This window comes from Lithobates pipiens, unplaced genomic scaffold (assembly GCF_037356315.1).
Source record: "Lithobates pipiens isolate NorthernLeopardFrog02 unplaced genomic scaffold, aLitPip1_a1.2 Scaffold_25, whole genome shotgun sequence".
Classification (NCBI taxonomy): Eukaryota; Metazoa; Chordata; class Amphibia; order Anura; family Ranidae; genus Lithobates; species Lithobates pipiens.
In genome coordinates, this window is record NW_027507787.1 from 93,200,582 (window position 1) to 93,214,979 (window position 14,398).

Below are 14,398 nucleotides of genomic sequence, written 5' to 3' on the forward strand. Positions count from 1 at the left end.
CATACCAAGACATTTTGGACAATTTCATGCTCCCAACTTTGTGGGAACAGCCCCTTCCTGTTCCAACATGACTGTTCACCAGTGCACAAAGCAAGGTCCATAAAGACATAGATTAGCGACTTTGGGGTGGAGGAACTTGACTGGCCTGACCTCATCCCGATAAAATACCTTTGGGATGAATTAGAGTGGAGACTGCGAGCCAGGCCTTCTCCTCCAACATCAGTGCCTGACCTCACAAATGCTCTTCTGGAAGAATGGCCAAACATTCTCATAGACACTCCTAAACCTTGTGGACAGCCTTCCCAGAAGAGGAGTTGAAGCTGTTATAGCTGCAAAGGGTCTGCCAACTCAAAATTGAACCCTATGGACTAAGACTGGGATGCCATTAAAGTTCATGTGCGTGTAAAGGCGGGTGTCCCAATACTTTTAATAATATAGTATATGTTTAGATCACGTGGTATGCTGCAGCTGTGTTATCCTAGTACTGTTACAACAGCGCGGTATACATTTGTTACCTGCATGACTGTATGTGACCCACACTAAAGCCTTGTACACATGATTGGATTTTCCAATGGGAATTGGCGGAAAGTCCAACCGTTTGTACGCTCCAACAGACAATTGTTGGCCAACTTTCCTCTGACAAATGTTGGATGGCAGTTTTATAAATTTTCTGTGGACAACGGCGTGTTGTCGGATTTTCCGAGCGTGTGTACACAAGTCCGTCAGACATAAGTCCAAACACGCATGCTCGGAATCAATGTTCACCAAACGCATTAGCAGAAGGAACCCAAAGTGTGGCGCTAAGGAGATGAAAAACACGTTCCTGGCCAACACCCTTCGGACAAATTCTGATGCTTTGTTCGCGGAAAATCCGATTGTGTGTATGAGGCTTTAGAGCCCAATAAAGAGGGGCACATGGAGGGTGCGATGACCACCCCGTCACCTTGTCCTGCCCTACACGTACACACTGGTGCCCAAACTTTTGCAGTGTATAGTTCAGTTAAAAACAATAAAAATCTGTGCCATTGGACAGTATTTTACATGTATACATGTGTACTCTTTCAATACAAAAACGAAAAAAATTCCAGGAACTGGAATTATGTTACGCATGTGTGCGGGTACACGCAAAACACACGCATGACACGTGCAGGGAATTTCTACCACGAATACTGATAGTCAGACTCCAGTACTGTGTGCAGGCATACATGGCAATGGTGACCTGTATATTCTATATGCACATGGCTACTGCAGAGGAACTGTCATCTAGATCAATGTGCCGCCCACTAGAAATACAAAGCCCACACATAAGACAATGACACCGCCTTTAGTGTAACACTACAGCTGATGGACACTGACAGACTGACACCCAGGCTGCACTGTCACCCCATTGGCCCAGAGCTGGCCAGCCTGCACATGCAATCACCATGCAACACTCACTATTGCTACAATGACTACTGGCGGCGCTGACGTCACCAGCTCAGCGGTCAGGGCACCACGTGACGACCTCTAGGTTCTTTCCCCGCACAAGTGCTGGCGCCCACTTTCGGCTTCCAGTCTTCGGTGCGCTCTGATGACGTAACGGGAAGCTGGACTGGAGCTGGCTGGATTAGAAGGTAAATAAAAGAGCGAGGTAATGTGAAAAGAACGTATGGTTTGCAATGAGGTTGTTATGAATTGTTCTCCTGGTTGATTTTATGGCTTTTTTGTGGTTGCTGTTTCTGTGTTAGGCTGGTGTTTTGTATTGGGGTGTGCAAGGCATGCTGGGAACTTAAAGGATTGCTCCACCTGGGGAATGGGAGGTAGTAATGAACTTTCCTGGTGTCAACATAAGAGCATACATATGGTAGTATGGTGCCGTAGACTGACGCCAAGATAGGAAAACTGGTAAATATTTGATAGAGTTTTCTGCCATCTTGGTGCCAGCGTGGCATCGTACCAACCACATGTACATGATGAGCTCCGGCGTGTTCACACTCTCGACGTGCAGAGCCTGCCAGGAACTCGGTGCAGCGCTGCGCTAATCACAGGCAGTGAGATATTTCCTGATGTGCGGCTGCAGAGATTGGGACAATGTCTCACAGCCTGTGATTAGTGCAGCTCTGCGCCGAGTTCCTGGCAGGATCTGCACGTGGAGTGTGCCGACATGCCCGAACCCATCCCTACCACTGACGGGTAAAGTGAATAACATTGATTATCTGGTTACAATGGCATCTGAAAGTGTATATTAGGCAAGTGAACATGTTATCCCTGAAGTTGCATTGAAAGGAGAAAAATGTTTGGCAAGTGTGGGTCATTGCACCTACAAAACTGCAGCTCCTGTGGAATGATCCCGGTCTGCAGTGGTCAGGACTGACTGAGAGGGGTCCAAGGAATGAAAATGAAGATAGGGCGATAGGCACCCAAGGCTCATTGATGGATGTGGGGAGGGAAGGCTGGACAGTGTAGTCTGATCCAATAGAAGAGCTACTGTAGAGCAAATTGCTGAAAAAGTGAATGCTGGTTCTGATAGGTGTCAGAACACAAAGAGTATTGTTGTGTATGGGGCTGCGTAGCCCCATACACAACATTGGTCCGCATGGGCCAGGGTGCCCATGCGGACCCATGTCTACAGCCAAAAGTGCCTACAATGGGCACATGAGCATCAGAACTGGACCACTGCACAATGAAAGAAGGTGGCCTGATTTCAAGAATGTTTTGAGGAACACGAGTTTGGGGTGTTGACTTGGCCGCCAAATTCTCCAGATCTCAATCCAATCAAGCATCTGTGGGATGTGCTGGAAAAACAAGGACCTAAAGGATCTGCTACTGACAGCTTGGTGCCAGATACCACAGCATACCTTCAGTGGTCTGGTGGAGTCCATACCTCGATGATTAATGGTTGTTGGTCATAATGTTATAGGGGTATGCTGCCATAGATTGGTGCCAGGAAAGGAAAAATATGGTTAGTATTTGATACCATATTCCATTTTGTGCATGTCGTTGGCAGAGTTCCTGAGAAAATTGATTAGGCACTTTTATTGCAGTAGAAAAAATGGCATGCTTCATCTAAAGCGATAACCAGTGTGCTGGTAACATTTTTGTTTGGTTACTAAAGCCCCATACACATGGGCAGAATGTCAGGTGACGTTTGCTGGTACAAAAATTACCGACATTCTGCCCATGTGTATGTCGGTCTGTCCAACAGAAGCCGGCCATTCAGATTCTGTCGCCCGTGCATGTTGGAAAACCAGCAGCTGACCGACTCCCCATCAGGAGTTGTCAGTTTTTTTCTTTTTTTTTTTTCTTTTCATGCAACCAAAAAAAACCTAGGATGTACCCAGCTTTACACTGGAGAAGGGCTGTTATGGTATCCATTGGGAACTGTTAAAGCTTGTTGCTATAGAGCAGTAGTGGGTCAGACAGTAGACACAATAGGATATTATCAAAGACTAATGGTGTGATACAGGAGATGGTCAGAGACTACGGACATGATACAGGGGATGGTCAGAGACTACGGACATGATACAGGGGATGGTCAGAGACTAGGCACGATTACAAGAGATGGTCAGAGACTGCGATATGATACAGGGGATGGTCAGAAACTGTGGCCGTGATGCAAGAGGTGGTCAGAGACTGCGGACATGATACAAGAGATGATCAGAGACTGCAGACATGATACAAGAGATGATCAGAGACTGCGGACATGATACAAGAGATGATCAGAGACTGCGGACATGATACAAGAGATGATCCGAGACTGCGGACGTGATACAAGAGATGATCCGAGACTGCGGACGTGATACAAGAGGTGGTCAGAGACTGCGGCCGTGATACAAGAGGCGGTCAGAGACTGCGGCCGTGATACAAGAGGCGGTCAGGGACTGCGGCCGTGATACAAGAGGCGGTCAGGGACTGCGGCCGTGATACAAGAGGCGGTCAGAGACTGCGGCCGTGATACAAGAGGCGGTCAGGGACTGCGGCCGTGATACAAGAGGCGGTCAGGGACTGCGGCCGTGATACAAGAGGCGGTCAGGGACTGCGGCCGTGATACAAGAGGCGGTCAGGGACTGCGGCCGTGATACAAGAGGCGGTCAGGGACTGCGGCCGTGATACAAGAGGCGGTCAGGGACTGCGGCCGTGATACAAGAGGCGGTCAGGGACTGCGGCCGTGATACAAGAGGCGGTCAGGGACTGCGGCCGTGATACAAGAGGCGGTCAGGGACTGCGGCCGTGATACAAGAGGCGGTCAGGGACTGCGGCCGTGATACAAGAGGCGGTCAGGGACTGCGGCCGTGATACAAGAGGCGGTCAGGGACTGCGGCCGTGATACAAGAGGCGGTCAGGGACTGCGGCCGTGATACAAGAGGCGGTCAGGGACTGCGGCCGTGATACAAGAGGCGGTCAGGGACTGCGGCCGTGATACAAGAGGCGGTCAGGGACTGCGGCCGTGATACAAGAGGCGGTCAGGGACTGCGGCCGTGATACAAGAGGCGGTCAGGGACTGCGGCCGTGATACAAGAGGCGGTCAGGGACTGCGGCCGTGATACAAGAGGCGGTCAGGGACTGCGGCCGTGATACAAGAGGCGGTCAGGGACTGCGGCCGTGATACAAGAGGCGGTCAGGGACTGCGGCCGTGATACAAGAGGCGGTCAGGGACTGCGGCCGTGATACAAGAGGCGGTCAGGGACTGCGGCCGTGATAAAAGAGGCGGTCAGGGACTGCGGCCGTGATACAAGAGGCGGTCAGGGACTGCGGCCGTGATACAAGAGGCGGTCAGGGACTGCGGCCGTGATTCAATATATGCTCAGAGACTGTGGACATGCTATAGTAGTTGTTGAGAATTGGGGAAATGCTTCAGAAGACAGTCATAGACTAAAGACATGAGACTACTAGAAAGCACTGCTATAACAACAAAAAGGGAATGCAGATTAGTGTCTGCAGAAGCCCCAAGGGCTGCACAAAAAAGGCCAAAGGGCTGCAGGGCGGGCACCAGTGCCATACAGGAACTGGAGCCACATGTTGGGTTACGTGCTTATTTTGCCGACGTGTCCGGTGTTCAGCTTTAAGCCTTCTGGATTATCATGACAGCTTGGCCACTAGCATTTTTAGAGAGAAATCAGCAATGACTACCTATTTTAACGAAACATGAGTGCTGCAGCAGGTTCTGTGTGCCTGCATACATGTTTAAAATATATGTGATCCCTCACCTTGTGAAACAACCCCTTCAGTTTAAAATAGAAATGAAGGACAAAAAGTTTGTATGCATATAAAAACATTATATCTCTTTTTATACAAGTGATCACATACCATCTGTTCTCAGCTGCAAAAGGACCTTAGGGAGCTGGGGGAGGAGCAGCAGCAGCAGTACACTGGTCTTCCCAATGAATGGCAGTACAGGGAGTGGAGGCGTGCCAGGACAAGTCTGATCATAAGAGGAGAGCAGGCTGCTCCCAGCACAGCCAGAAAACTGACTACAGTGAACTTTCATGCCTAGTGTGGTCAGTTTTTAATAGGAAAGCAGAGGGACTGTAATGATTTTGCACAGAACAGCCCTGGTTCTCCTCTACTTGGGTCCCCCACCGGCACTCCTGGCCTCTTCCTCCTGCCCCCACAGTAAGCAGCTTGCTATAGGGGCACCCAAGCTGAGCTGCTGCTCTGTCCATTCAGACACGGAGCCGCAGCTCGGCCCCACCCCCTCTCTCTCCTCATTGGCTCAGTGACTTTAACAGCAGCGGGAGCCAATAGCACCCGCTACTGTCTCAGCCAATGAAGAAGGAATGTCCCAGACAGCTGAGGCTCTCTTGCAACATCGCTGGATCAAGATGGGGCTCAAGTAAGTATTAGGGGGGCAGCAGTGCTGCACAGAGAAGATTTTTATATCTTAATGCATGCATTAAGATAAAAAAAACCTTCTACCTTTATAACCACTTTAAGTTCACTATACATGCTGCAATGTGATTGTACAATCTCCTTTTGAACTGCCAACAATTATATGGTTCAAGAGTCCACCAGGTGAGGTACAGAATGAATAAGTGGATGAGGTAGGTCTTCACATTACATGGTTTGGGAAGTATGATGGAAAATGCAGAGATTGTACAAGCAGATTGTAATGTTTATGGCAAAGTTTTGACTCTCATTTTGTGGATCCACCAATTCTTTCAATCCTAACCCCCCCAAGTAATGCAAAATGCAAAAGCTTCCCTGCTCATAGGAAAGCATTGCATTGTGGGTGGCTGTTGGGGCATGCCACCAGTCCCATATGGAGGTGAAGCCGTGTGCCTGTGCTCAGGATGGGAACACGGGATTAGATCTCTCGACTGCTGAAAGGCTGTACAGGATCCTTTTGGCTTTGTTCACCCTTCAGACCTAAAACATGCTGCACATTCTAATGGAACAAATAGGACCAATGGACAAAAGGGTCAGGGAAGGCTTGTTCAGTGCTAATTGCTCATACTTACATCACGCCCATGTGGCTTCTGAAGACGGTAAATATCTTCTCGGGAAGGCAAGATGCGGATTGAGCCTTGCAGACATTCAGGAGAGAAGTAATTTGATTTTGGCAGGGTCCTCAGCTGGGGGGGCTGGACTCTGCCAGACAACACCCTTCCCTCCCCCCATACATCTGGTGTGTTATTGATAACCAACCATTATCTGGCCAGCTATTGCTTAACCAATTCAATGCCGGAGCCAAATCATCTAAGGTGGGACAGATAATAGGACAGTTTTGAGACAATATCACATTTTGACTTTGTCTTTTGCGATAATAAGGTGGTATATGCAAAAAGATAACGAACACCATGGAGTGATGGTGTAGATTGCAGAATTGGAGTTTAATCACTTGCTTACTGGGCACCTAAACCCCCTCCTGCCCAGACCAATTTTCAGCTTTTAGCGCTGTCGCAATTTGAATGACAATTGCGCGGTCATACAATACTGTACTCAAATGAAATTTTTATCATTTTTTCCCCACAAATAGAGCTTTCTTTTGGTGGTATTCGATAACCTCTGGATTTTTTATTTTTTGTTAAAATTTAAAAAAGACTGATTAAAAAAAACAAAACATTTTATATTAATGAATTTTGCAAACAAGTAATTTTTCTCCTGCATTGATGTATGCTAAAGAGGGTACACTGATGGGCAGTGATAGGCTGCATTGATGGGCATTAATAGGCGGCACTGATTTAGGTGGCAATAAAGGGCATTGATAGGTGGCACTGGTAGGCGACACTGATCGGTGGCACTGATTGGCACCACTGCTGGGCATTGATAGGTGGCACTGATCGGTGGCAGTGATGGGCACTGGTAGGTGACACTGATTGGTGGCACTGATTGGCACCACTGGGCATTGATAGGTGGCACTGATTGCTGGCACTGATGTACTGGTGGGCACATATGAGGCGGGTTCACCTCTTCCTCTTCGGGACTGATCTCCCTTCAACAGAAGCCAGTGACCAGCTTTTTTTTCTCCTCACGCTGTCAGCATGAGAAGAAAAAAACCCCAAAAAATGATTACAGATCTTCTGTTTACATCACCTGATCAGCTGTCATTGGCTGACAGCTGATCACGTGGTAAGGGGTCAGGACCGACCCCTTACTCGGATCTGTGATCACCCGAGTCTCATTTCCTTGGGTGATCACAGCGTGATCACAGCCTCCCAGCATAGCAGATACGCGCTGTAGCCGTCATTCGGCTATAGCGCAGATCTGAAGGGGTATAATGTTATGGGTGGATGATGGTAAGCTTTGGTAACACTTGACACCCAAATTCCTAGATTCAGTCACCTGCTGTAGTCTTTACACAAGGCTGCTGTTGGAATATTATTTGGGTTTTAGTGAAGCTTGCAGTATAAGGAGCGAGATTCACATCTTTGGCTTCAAAATCATGTTACAGGAAAATGCTGAACACTGGATTACTAAGGAGATAAGCCAGCAAGCTTTTCATACCACCATTAATAATGTTTTTATTTTGGGTGGAATGCCCCTTTAGTCCTCATTTACACGGTACACCCAAACATAACTGTACACCCGTGGAGGGCTGTGTTTACCAGCACAGGGATACATAGGTGTTCTGTGCATCCCCACACAGCCAGTCCTATTGCTACCAGTTGGGATGCATGGACTTGTGGTTCCAGATTCATACACACCTTACTGATGCATAAATTGCAAGTTCCACCATCTGTTGCACTTCAGTAGGGCAGATTTCTAATTCAGGATATCTTTGGTGCTTATTTTAAATTCCAAGGATCGTTTTATATTTCTCCTACATTCAAATTCCACATCCTCATCGCATTCACCTTACCTGCCCCCTTCCCTCCGTCATTCATCTACCGTTGCACCAAAAGTCCATAGTCACTATATCATGACTGTAGAGTTTACAACAGAATCTGGAGCCCTTTCCCACAATATTAAGCTCTTGGGTGAAATAAAACGTTAATGATTGATTATTAATTAATAATAGGACCATTGGGTCTGAAGCGGCTACTATAAAAGCCTACCAGTGGTAGGTATTAAAACATAACTAATACGAAACATCAAGCAGCACTACAAAACACACAATGGGGTTTATTTACTAAAGCTGGAGAGTGCAAGATCAGGCTCACTACTGCATAGAAACCAATCAGCTTCCAAAAGCTTAATTGAACAAGCTGAGGTTAGAAGCTGATTGGTTTCTATGCAGAAGTGAGCCTGATCTTGCACTCTCCAGCTTTAGTAAATAAACCCCAATATCAAATAGCTGCAGTGCATACTAAACAATATGTGTGTGTGTGTATACATATACAATATCTCACAAAATTGAGTACACCCCTCCCATTTTTGTAAATATTTGATTATATCTTTTCATGTGACAATACTGAAGAAATGACACTTTGCCACAATGTAAAGTAGTGAGTGTACAGCTTGTATAATAGTGTAAATTTGCTGTCCCCTCGAAATAACTCAACACACAGCCATTAAAGCGGAGGTCCACCCTAAAGTGGAGCTTCCGCTCATTGGAAGCCTCCCCCCCTCCGGCACCACAATTGGCACCTTTCAGGGGGGAGGGGGGTGCAGGTACCTGTACAGTACAGGTATCTGCACCCACTTCCGGCGTAGATTCTGCAGAAGCTATGCCCCTTTCCGAAGGTCCCCCGCTGCCTGCTGGGAAACACACGGATCCCAGAGACAGCGGGGACCATCCTTATTGCGCAGAGCGACTCGCGCATGCTCAGTAGGGAACCGGGAAATGAAGCCGAAAGGCTCCACTTCCTGATTCCCATACCCAAGATGGCGGTGGCAGCACCCGAGAGACGATCGAGAGATCGGCTTTGGGTGCCGACATCGCGGGCGCGCTGGGCAGGTAAGTGTCATTATTTTAAAAGTCAGCAGCTGCAGTATTTGTAGCTGCTGGCTTTAAAAAAAAAAAAAAACGGCGGACTCCCGCTTTCATGTCTAAACCGCTGGCAACAAAAGTGAGTACACCCCTGAGTGAAAATGTCCAAATTGGGCCCAAAGTGTCAATATTTTGTGTGGCCACCATTATTTCCCAGCACTGCCTTAACCTTCTTGGGCATGGAGTTCACCAGAGCTTCACAGGTTGCCACCGGAGTCCTCTTCCACTCCTCCATGACCACATCATGGAGCTGGTGGATGTTAGAGAGCTTGTGCTCTTCCACCTTCCATTTGAGGAGGCCTCACAGATGCTCAATAGGGTTTAGGTCTGGAGATATGTGGCCAGTCTATCACCTTTACCCTCAGCTTCTTTAGCAAAGCAGTGGTCATCTTGGAGGTGTGTTGGGGGTCGTTCTCATGTTGGAATACTGCCCTACGGCCCAGTCTCCGAAGGGAGGGGATCATGCTCTGTTTCAGCATGTCACAGTACATGTTGGCATTCGTGGTTCCCTCAATGAACTGTAGCACCCCAGTGCCAGCAGCACTCGTGCAGCCCAGACCATGACACTCCCATCACCATGTTTGACTGTAGACAAGACACACTTGTCTTTGTACTCCTCACCTTGTTGCTGCCACATACGATTGACACCATCTGAACCAAATAAGTTGATCTTGGTCTCATCAGACCATAGGACATGGTTCCAATAATCCATGTCTTTAGTCTGCTTGTCTTCAGCAAACTGTTTGCAGGCTTTCTTGTGCATCATCTTTAGAAGATGCTTCCTTCTGGGATGACAGCCATGCAGACCAATTTGATGCAGTGTGCGGCCTATGGTCTGAGCACTGACAGGCTGACCCTTCAACCTCTGCAGCAATACTGGCAGCACTCATATGTCTATTTCCCAAAGACAACCTCTTGATATGACGCTGAGCACGTGCACTGAACTTCTTTGGTTGACCATGGCGAGGCCTGTTCTGAGTGGAACCTGTCCTGTTAAACCACTGTATGCTCTTGGCCACCTTGCTGCAGCTCAGTTTCAGGGTCTTGGCAATCTTCTTATAGCCTAGGCCATCTTTATGTAGAGCAACAATTCTTTTTTTCCGATGCTCAGAGAGTTCTTTGCCATGAGGTACCATGTTGAACTTCCAGTGACCAGTATGAGAGAGTGAGAGCGATAACGCCAAATTTAACACACCTGCTCCCCATTCACACCTGAGACCTTGTAACACTAATGAGTCACATGACACCAGGGAGAGAAAATGGCTAATTGGGCCCAATTTGGACATTTTCACTTAGGGGTGTATTCACTTTTGTTGCCAGTGGTTTAGAGATTAATGTCTGTGTGTTGAGTTATTTTTAGGGGACAACAAATTTACACTGTTATACAAGCTGTACACTCACTACTTTACATTGTAGCAAAGTGTCATTTCTTCATTGTCACATGAAAAGATATAATAAAATATTTATAAAAATGTGAGGGGTGTACTCACTTTTGTGAGATACTGTATATATGGAAAGGTGCAATTAGAATAATAAAGTCCAAAAGTGCTGCAGTCCTGCACTGTATAGCAGGATCAATAGGTGCGATCAGTTCACACTGGGTTCAGTTCCAAGGTGAGGAAGGAAAGCTGTCACCAACACCTCCACAAATCTTTGATCGAGCAATCTCTTCCCAAATCAAACTGCAGCCAGGAGGCTGGATCACATACCTGTGTACCTGTCCGGGAAATGCAGAACCCTCCAGATCCGACCAGCCCTGATGGATCAGATCTAGAGGGTTCTGCATACGCATACTAGCTATTTGCTAATGTGTTTTTTGTAGCGCTGCTACAACCTGGTTTATACTGTCAATAATGGAAAGTGAAAGGTGTATTCTGCATTTTTCTGGACCTTTCAGGTTCTTTAAAGACACTTTTTTTTCATAAGACTTTTTTTTTTTTTTTTTTTATATATAATAGGAAGGAGAGTTTGCATCTGATGACTACTCTGTTTAACCTGCAGAGTTCACCTTGTTACGGGATTCAGCCAGCAACTGGTCCATGTAAGCCATGAACTCCACTTCATCATCTCTGGGACTCCTGTCAGGATACAATTCCTCCAGCTCAGATGAAGAGGACCGAGCTAAGGACGGCTCAGGGTAAATAATCTTTTCATGCCTTTAAAACAGAACCCCAGACAGATATAAAGAAACAAATGAATGCAGCTTTGTATTGCTTAATACATCATTAACAACTTCCCACCTATTGTAATATAACGGCAGGTCAGATGGTCTGTTATCCTGGGTGGACGTCATATGACGTCTTCCCAGTTGCACGCTTCATGTGCACCCTAGGGTCCCTGGTACCGTGCGATCGCTGTGACCAATCACAGCTATCACATGTCAGTTGTAAACAATGGCTTTCATGCATAGCCATTGTGTACTATTGTGATCTCTATGATTGGTCACAGTGATCACATGGTACAGGGTTAATCAAAGCAGACCTGTACCATGTGATAGCCATGGCCAATCACAACTTCATAATCGTACAGAATGGCACATAAATGGATGTCATTAACAGTGTAAAATGAGCAGTAATCATTAGCAGTACCCACCAGTAGTACCAGCCCTGGAGGACAGCCAGCAGCAGCCGCCAGCCATATCCGCCTTGGGAACAGCAGCAGCCAGCGATACCTGTAGAAATCCTGAGAAAGAAGTGAAGATTGAGGTGCGGGAACTGCACTGCATCAGTGTGAAAGCAGTCTTAGGCCCCTTTCACATAATCGCCCGTCTGTCCGTTTTTCATGCAGACCCAAACGGACTCTCCATTCACCTCCTATAAAGCAACAGATGTAAACGGACTTGTTTGTTTACACCTTCTTAGCTCCAATCCGATCTGTTTAAAAGAAACAGAAGGTGATCCATCCCCTTCTGTCTGCGCGGATAGGACAGAAGGACCCACAGTAGAGTAGAGTGGGCTGTGTCCATGTCTGCTCCGCATTTGGAGAGTGGACACAGACCTGTCATTCGGCCACTCCACGCATTGTGGCCCATGACCAGTAGCCAAGTCGCTAACTTGGCTCTCGCTCTTCAAAAGTTGGGCACCCTTGTGTTAAAGTGATGCACTAGGCTGAGACTGAAGTGTGGGCGAGAGTACACTCAAGCAAATAAAGAGCGGGGCTGACCAGGGGGGTGAGAAACTCAAACAGCAATAGGAGCACAATACAGCCCCTGTCATTGTCCCCCTTCTGCAACCCTAACACTAAACCTTACACTAGTCCTCACTTTAATGTTAGCACTAACCCATATGCTAATGCTTCTAAAAACCCTAACATTGTCCACAACCTTGCAGCTAACTCGCATGAGAACCTTTTCTGCAACCCTAAAATTAACACTTAAACCCTCCCTGTTTATTTTACACTAACCAACATAATAACCTTTCCTACAACACTTAACACTCCTCTTCCTCTCACTATTCCTAACACTGCCCCTCCCCCTACATAACAGAAACCCTTCATTTGGTAAACTTAAAGGCATGGTACACTTTAAAATGTTTTTGTTCTTTTAGTTGGGTGTTTGCATTAATATGATCCCTGTGTTGTTTGCCTTGCCTTGCCTTGTAATAATGAGCTCATGAGCTCCTGTTGTGGCTGCAGTTGTACTGTCATGGCTGATCGATTCCTTTATGACCATGTATTGCTTCAGTTAGCTGGTCCATATTTACCAAGGGCACAGGACAGCTTTCTGTTCCAGGTCACACAGTGTCCAATGCATGCCTCATCACTAATGTGGGAGTTCTAATGTGATTAAACACATCTAGTTGCATGAATGCACTCTTAGTGCTGACTGCTTGTGTATGCATCTGATCCAATTACTTTTTAGCTCTCATCTGCATGAGTGCTAAACTGAGAGACCCAGGGATTGTGGGATATATGGTTTGTTCACAGGAAGTGTCAGGTCTCAGGCTACAGAAAGAGGTCATGCATTAACCTGTGTAGTGCCATGTCTCTTGTTTCAACACAATTAGAAACTGCTGACACAGAATTGTAACAATTTCCTTTTTAGTCTTCTGCTGTCGCTTTTTATTTTATTTTTTTTAGGCCCTCTCGATCCAAAATGAACTTCTTTGCAGATGCAGCCTCCAGCAGTGAAGATGAAGATGACAGTAAAAGAGAATTAGAGAAACCCACAGAACCTCTTCCTTCTCCTCTACTCTCTGCTCGCCTCCCTGCACCACGGCTTGGGACTCAGAGCAAAGTAAACCTCAGTGGAGTGTTTTCAAATCCCTTTCGGGATGAAGAACGGGCCCAGCTGAGTATCTTGGAACGTCATGTCAAACTGAGCGACGGAAACTGGGCAAAGGGTGGAAAAGGGGCCTGTTTGGCTTTCCAGAGAGACGGACGGTGCCGATATGGAACGAAATGCAAATACAGTCATGGAACTGATTTGCCACCAGGGGGTACAGTGTCGAGCCAAGGAGAACTTCCTAGCAGCGGAAGTGATGCTCCAGAGATGGTCAGAGACAACTCAAAACTGGGGGATGTACAAAGTGTAGAGGAAGTGGGGCAAGAGACACAAGCTGAGAGGGGGAAAAGGAAAAAGCCAGGACTTAGTAACACTCTCATCCCTCCAAAAAAATCACTGAAGAGTTACCAAAAGCAAGTGTCATCTGAAAGACCCTGGGCTTTGTAAATGGTTTTTAACAGCCTGTAATACTTAGGATTTGCTCAACCACTGTCATTGAATGGGGCTTTCTAAAGAGCAATCAGAGGCTTTTCCCAATTCCACCCCAGTGAACTAATATCTATAGGAGAGTGTCATTTGTATTTTCTGCTCTTTGGACTGTCATATTAAAACATCAGTTCAACTAAATCTGGTCTTGCAGTTATTAGCAAATGCTGGAGAGAAGTGTCGCCTACTGGAGTTCTTAGCTCTCCATTCAACAACATAAAGCCAGCAGGTTGAGTGAGACTTCCTTGATAAAAATGTAGCAGTTGAATTGAGCTGCTAATTCGGCTGTAAAAGATCTATCACAGGTTTTCCACAGACTGTGCAAAACTAAGACATGTATT

General features: G+C 46.8%; 2 protein-coding genes across 6 annotated transcripts in view; one reads left to right on the plus strand and one right to left on the minus strand.

The window, feature by feature from the left end:
* CNTF (ciliary neurotrophic factor) overlaps nucleotides 1-6,551 on the minus strand; it is a 134,283-nt gene extending 127,732 nt beyond the window's left edge. The window contains exon 1 of one of the 2 annotated variants that reach the window (XM_077454703.1): nucleotides 6,438-6,551. The gene's annotated coding sequence lies outside the window, so the exon portion shown is untranslated. Of the gene's footprint in view, nucleotides 1-1,437; nucleotides 1,537-6,437 lie in introns of those variants that run through there. The other variant, XM_077454702.1, reaches the window with a different exon arrangement.
* Nucleotides 1,532-14,198, plus strand: LOC143930403 (uncharacterized). 4 transcript variants are annotated; one of them, XM_077454697.1, is made up of 3 exons: nucleotides 1,532-1,613; nucleotides 11,308-11,486; nucleotides 13,427-14,198. In XM_077454697.1, the coding sequence occupies exons 2-3, from the start codon at nucleotides 11,398-11,400 to the stop codon at nucleotides 14,016-14,018; spliced, it is 681 nt and encodes a 226-aa protein (XP_077310823.1). In that variant the 5' UTR covers nucleotides 1,532-1,613; nucleotides 11,308-11,397; the 3' UTR covers nucleotides 14,019-14,198. The 4 variants fall into 4 exon arrangements, with proteins under 4 accessions (XP_077310823.1, XP_077310824.1, XP_077310826.1 ...); XM_077454698.1 differs by having other exon boundaries at nucleotides 11,351-11,486; XM_077454700.1 differs by having other exon boundaries at nucleotides 1,554-1,630.
* The last annotated feature ends 200 nt before the right edge of the window (nucleotides 14,199-14,398 follow it).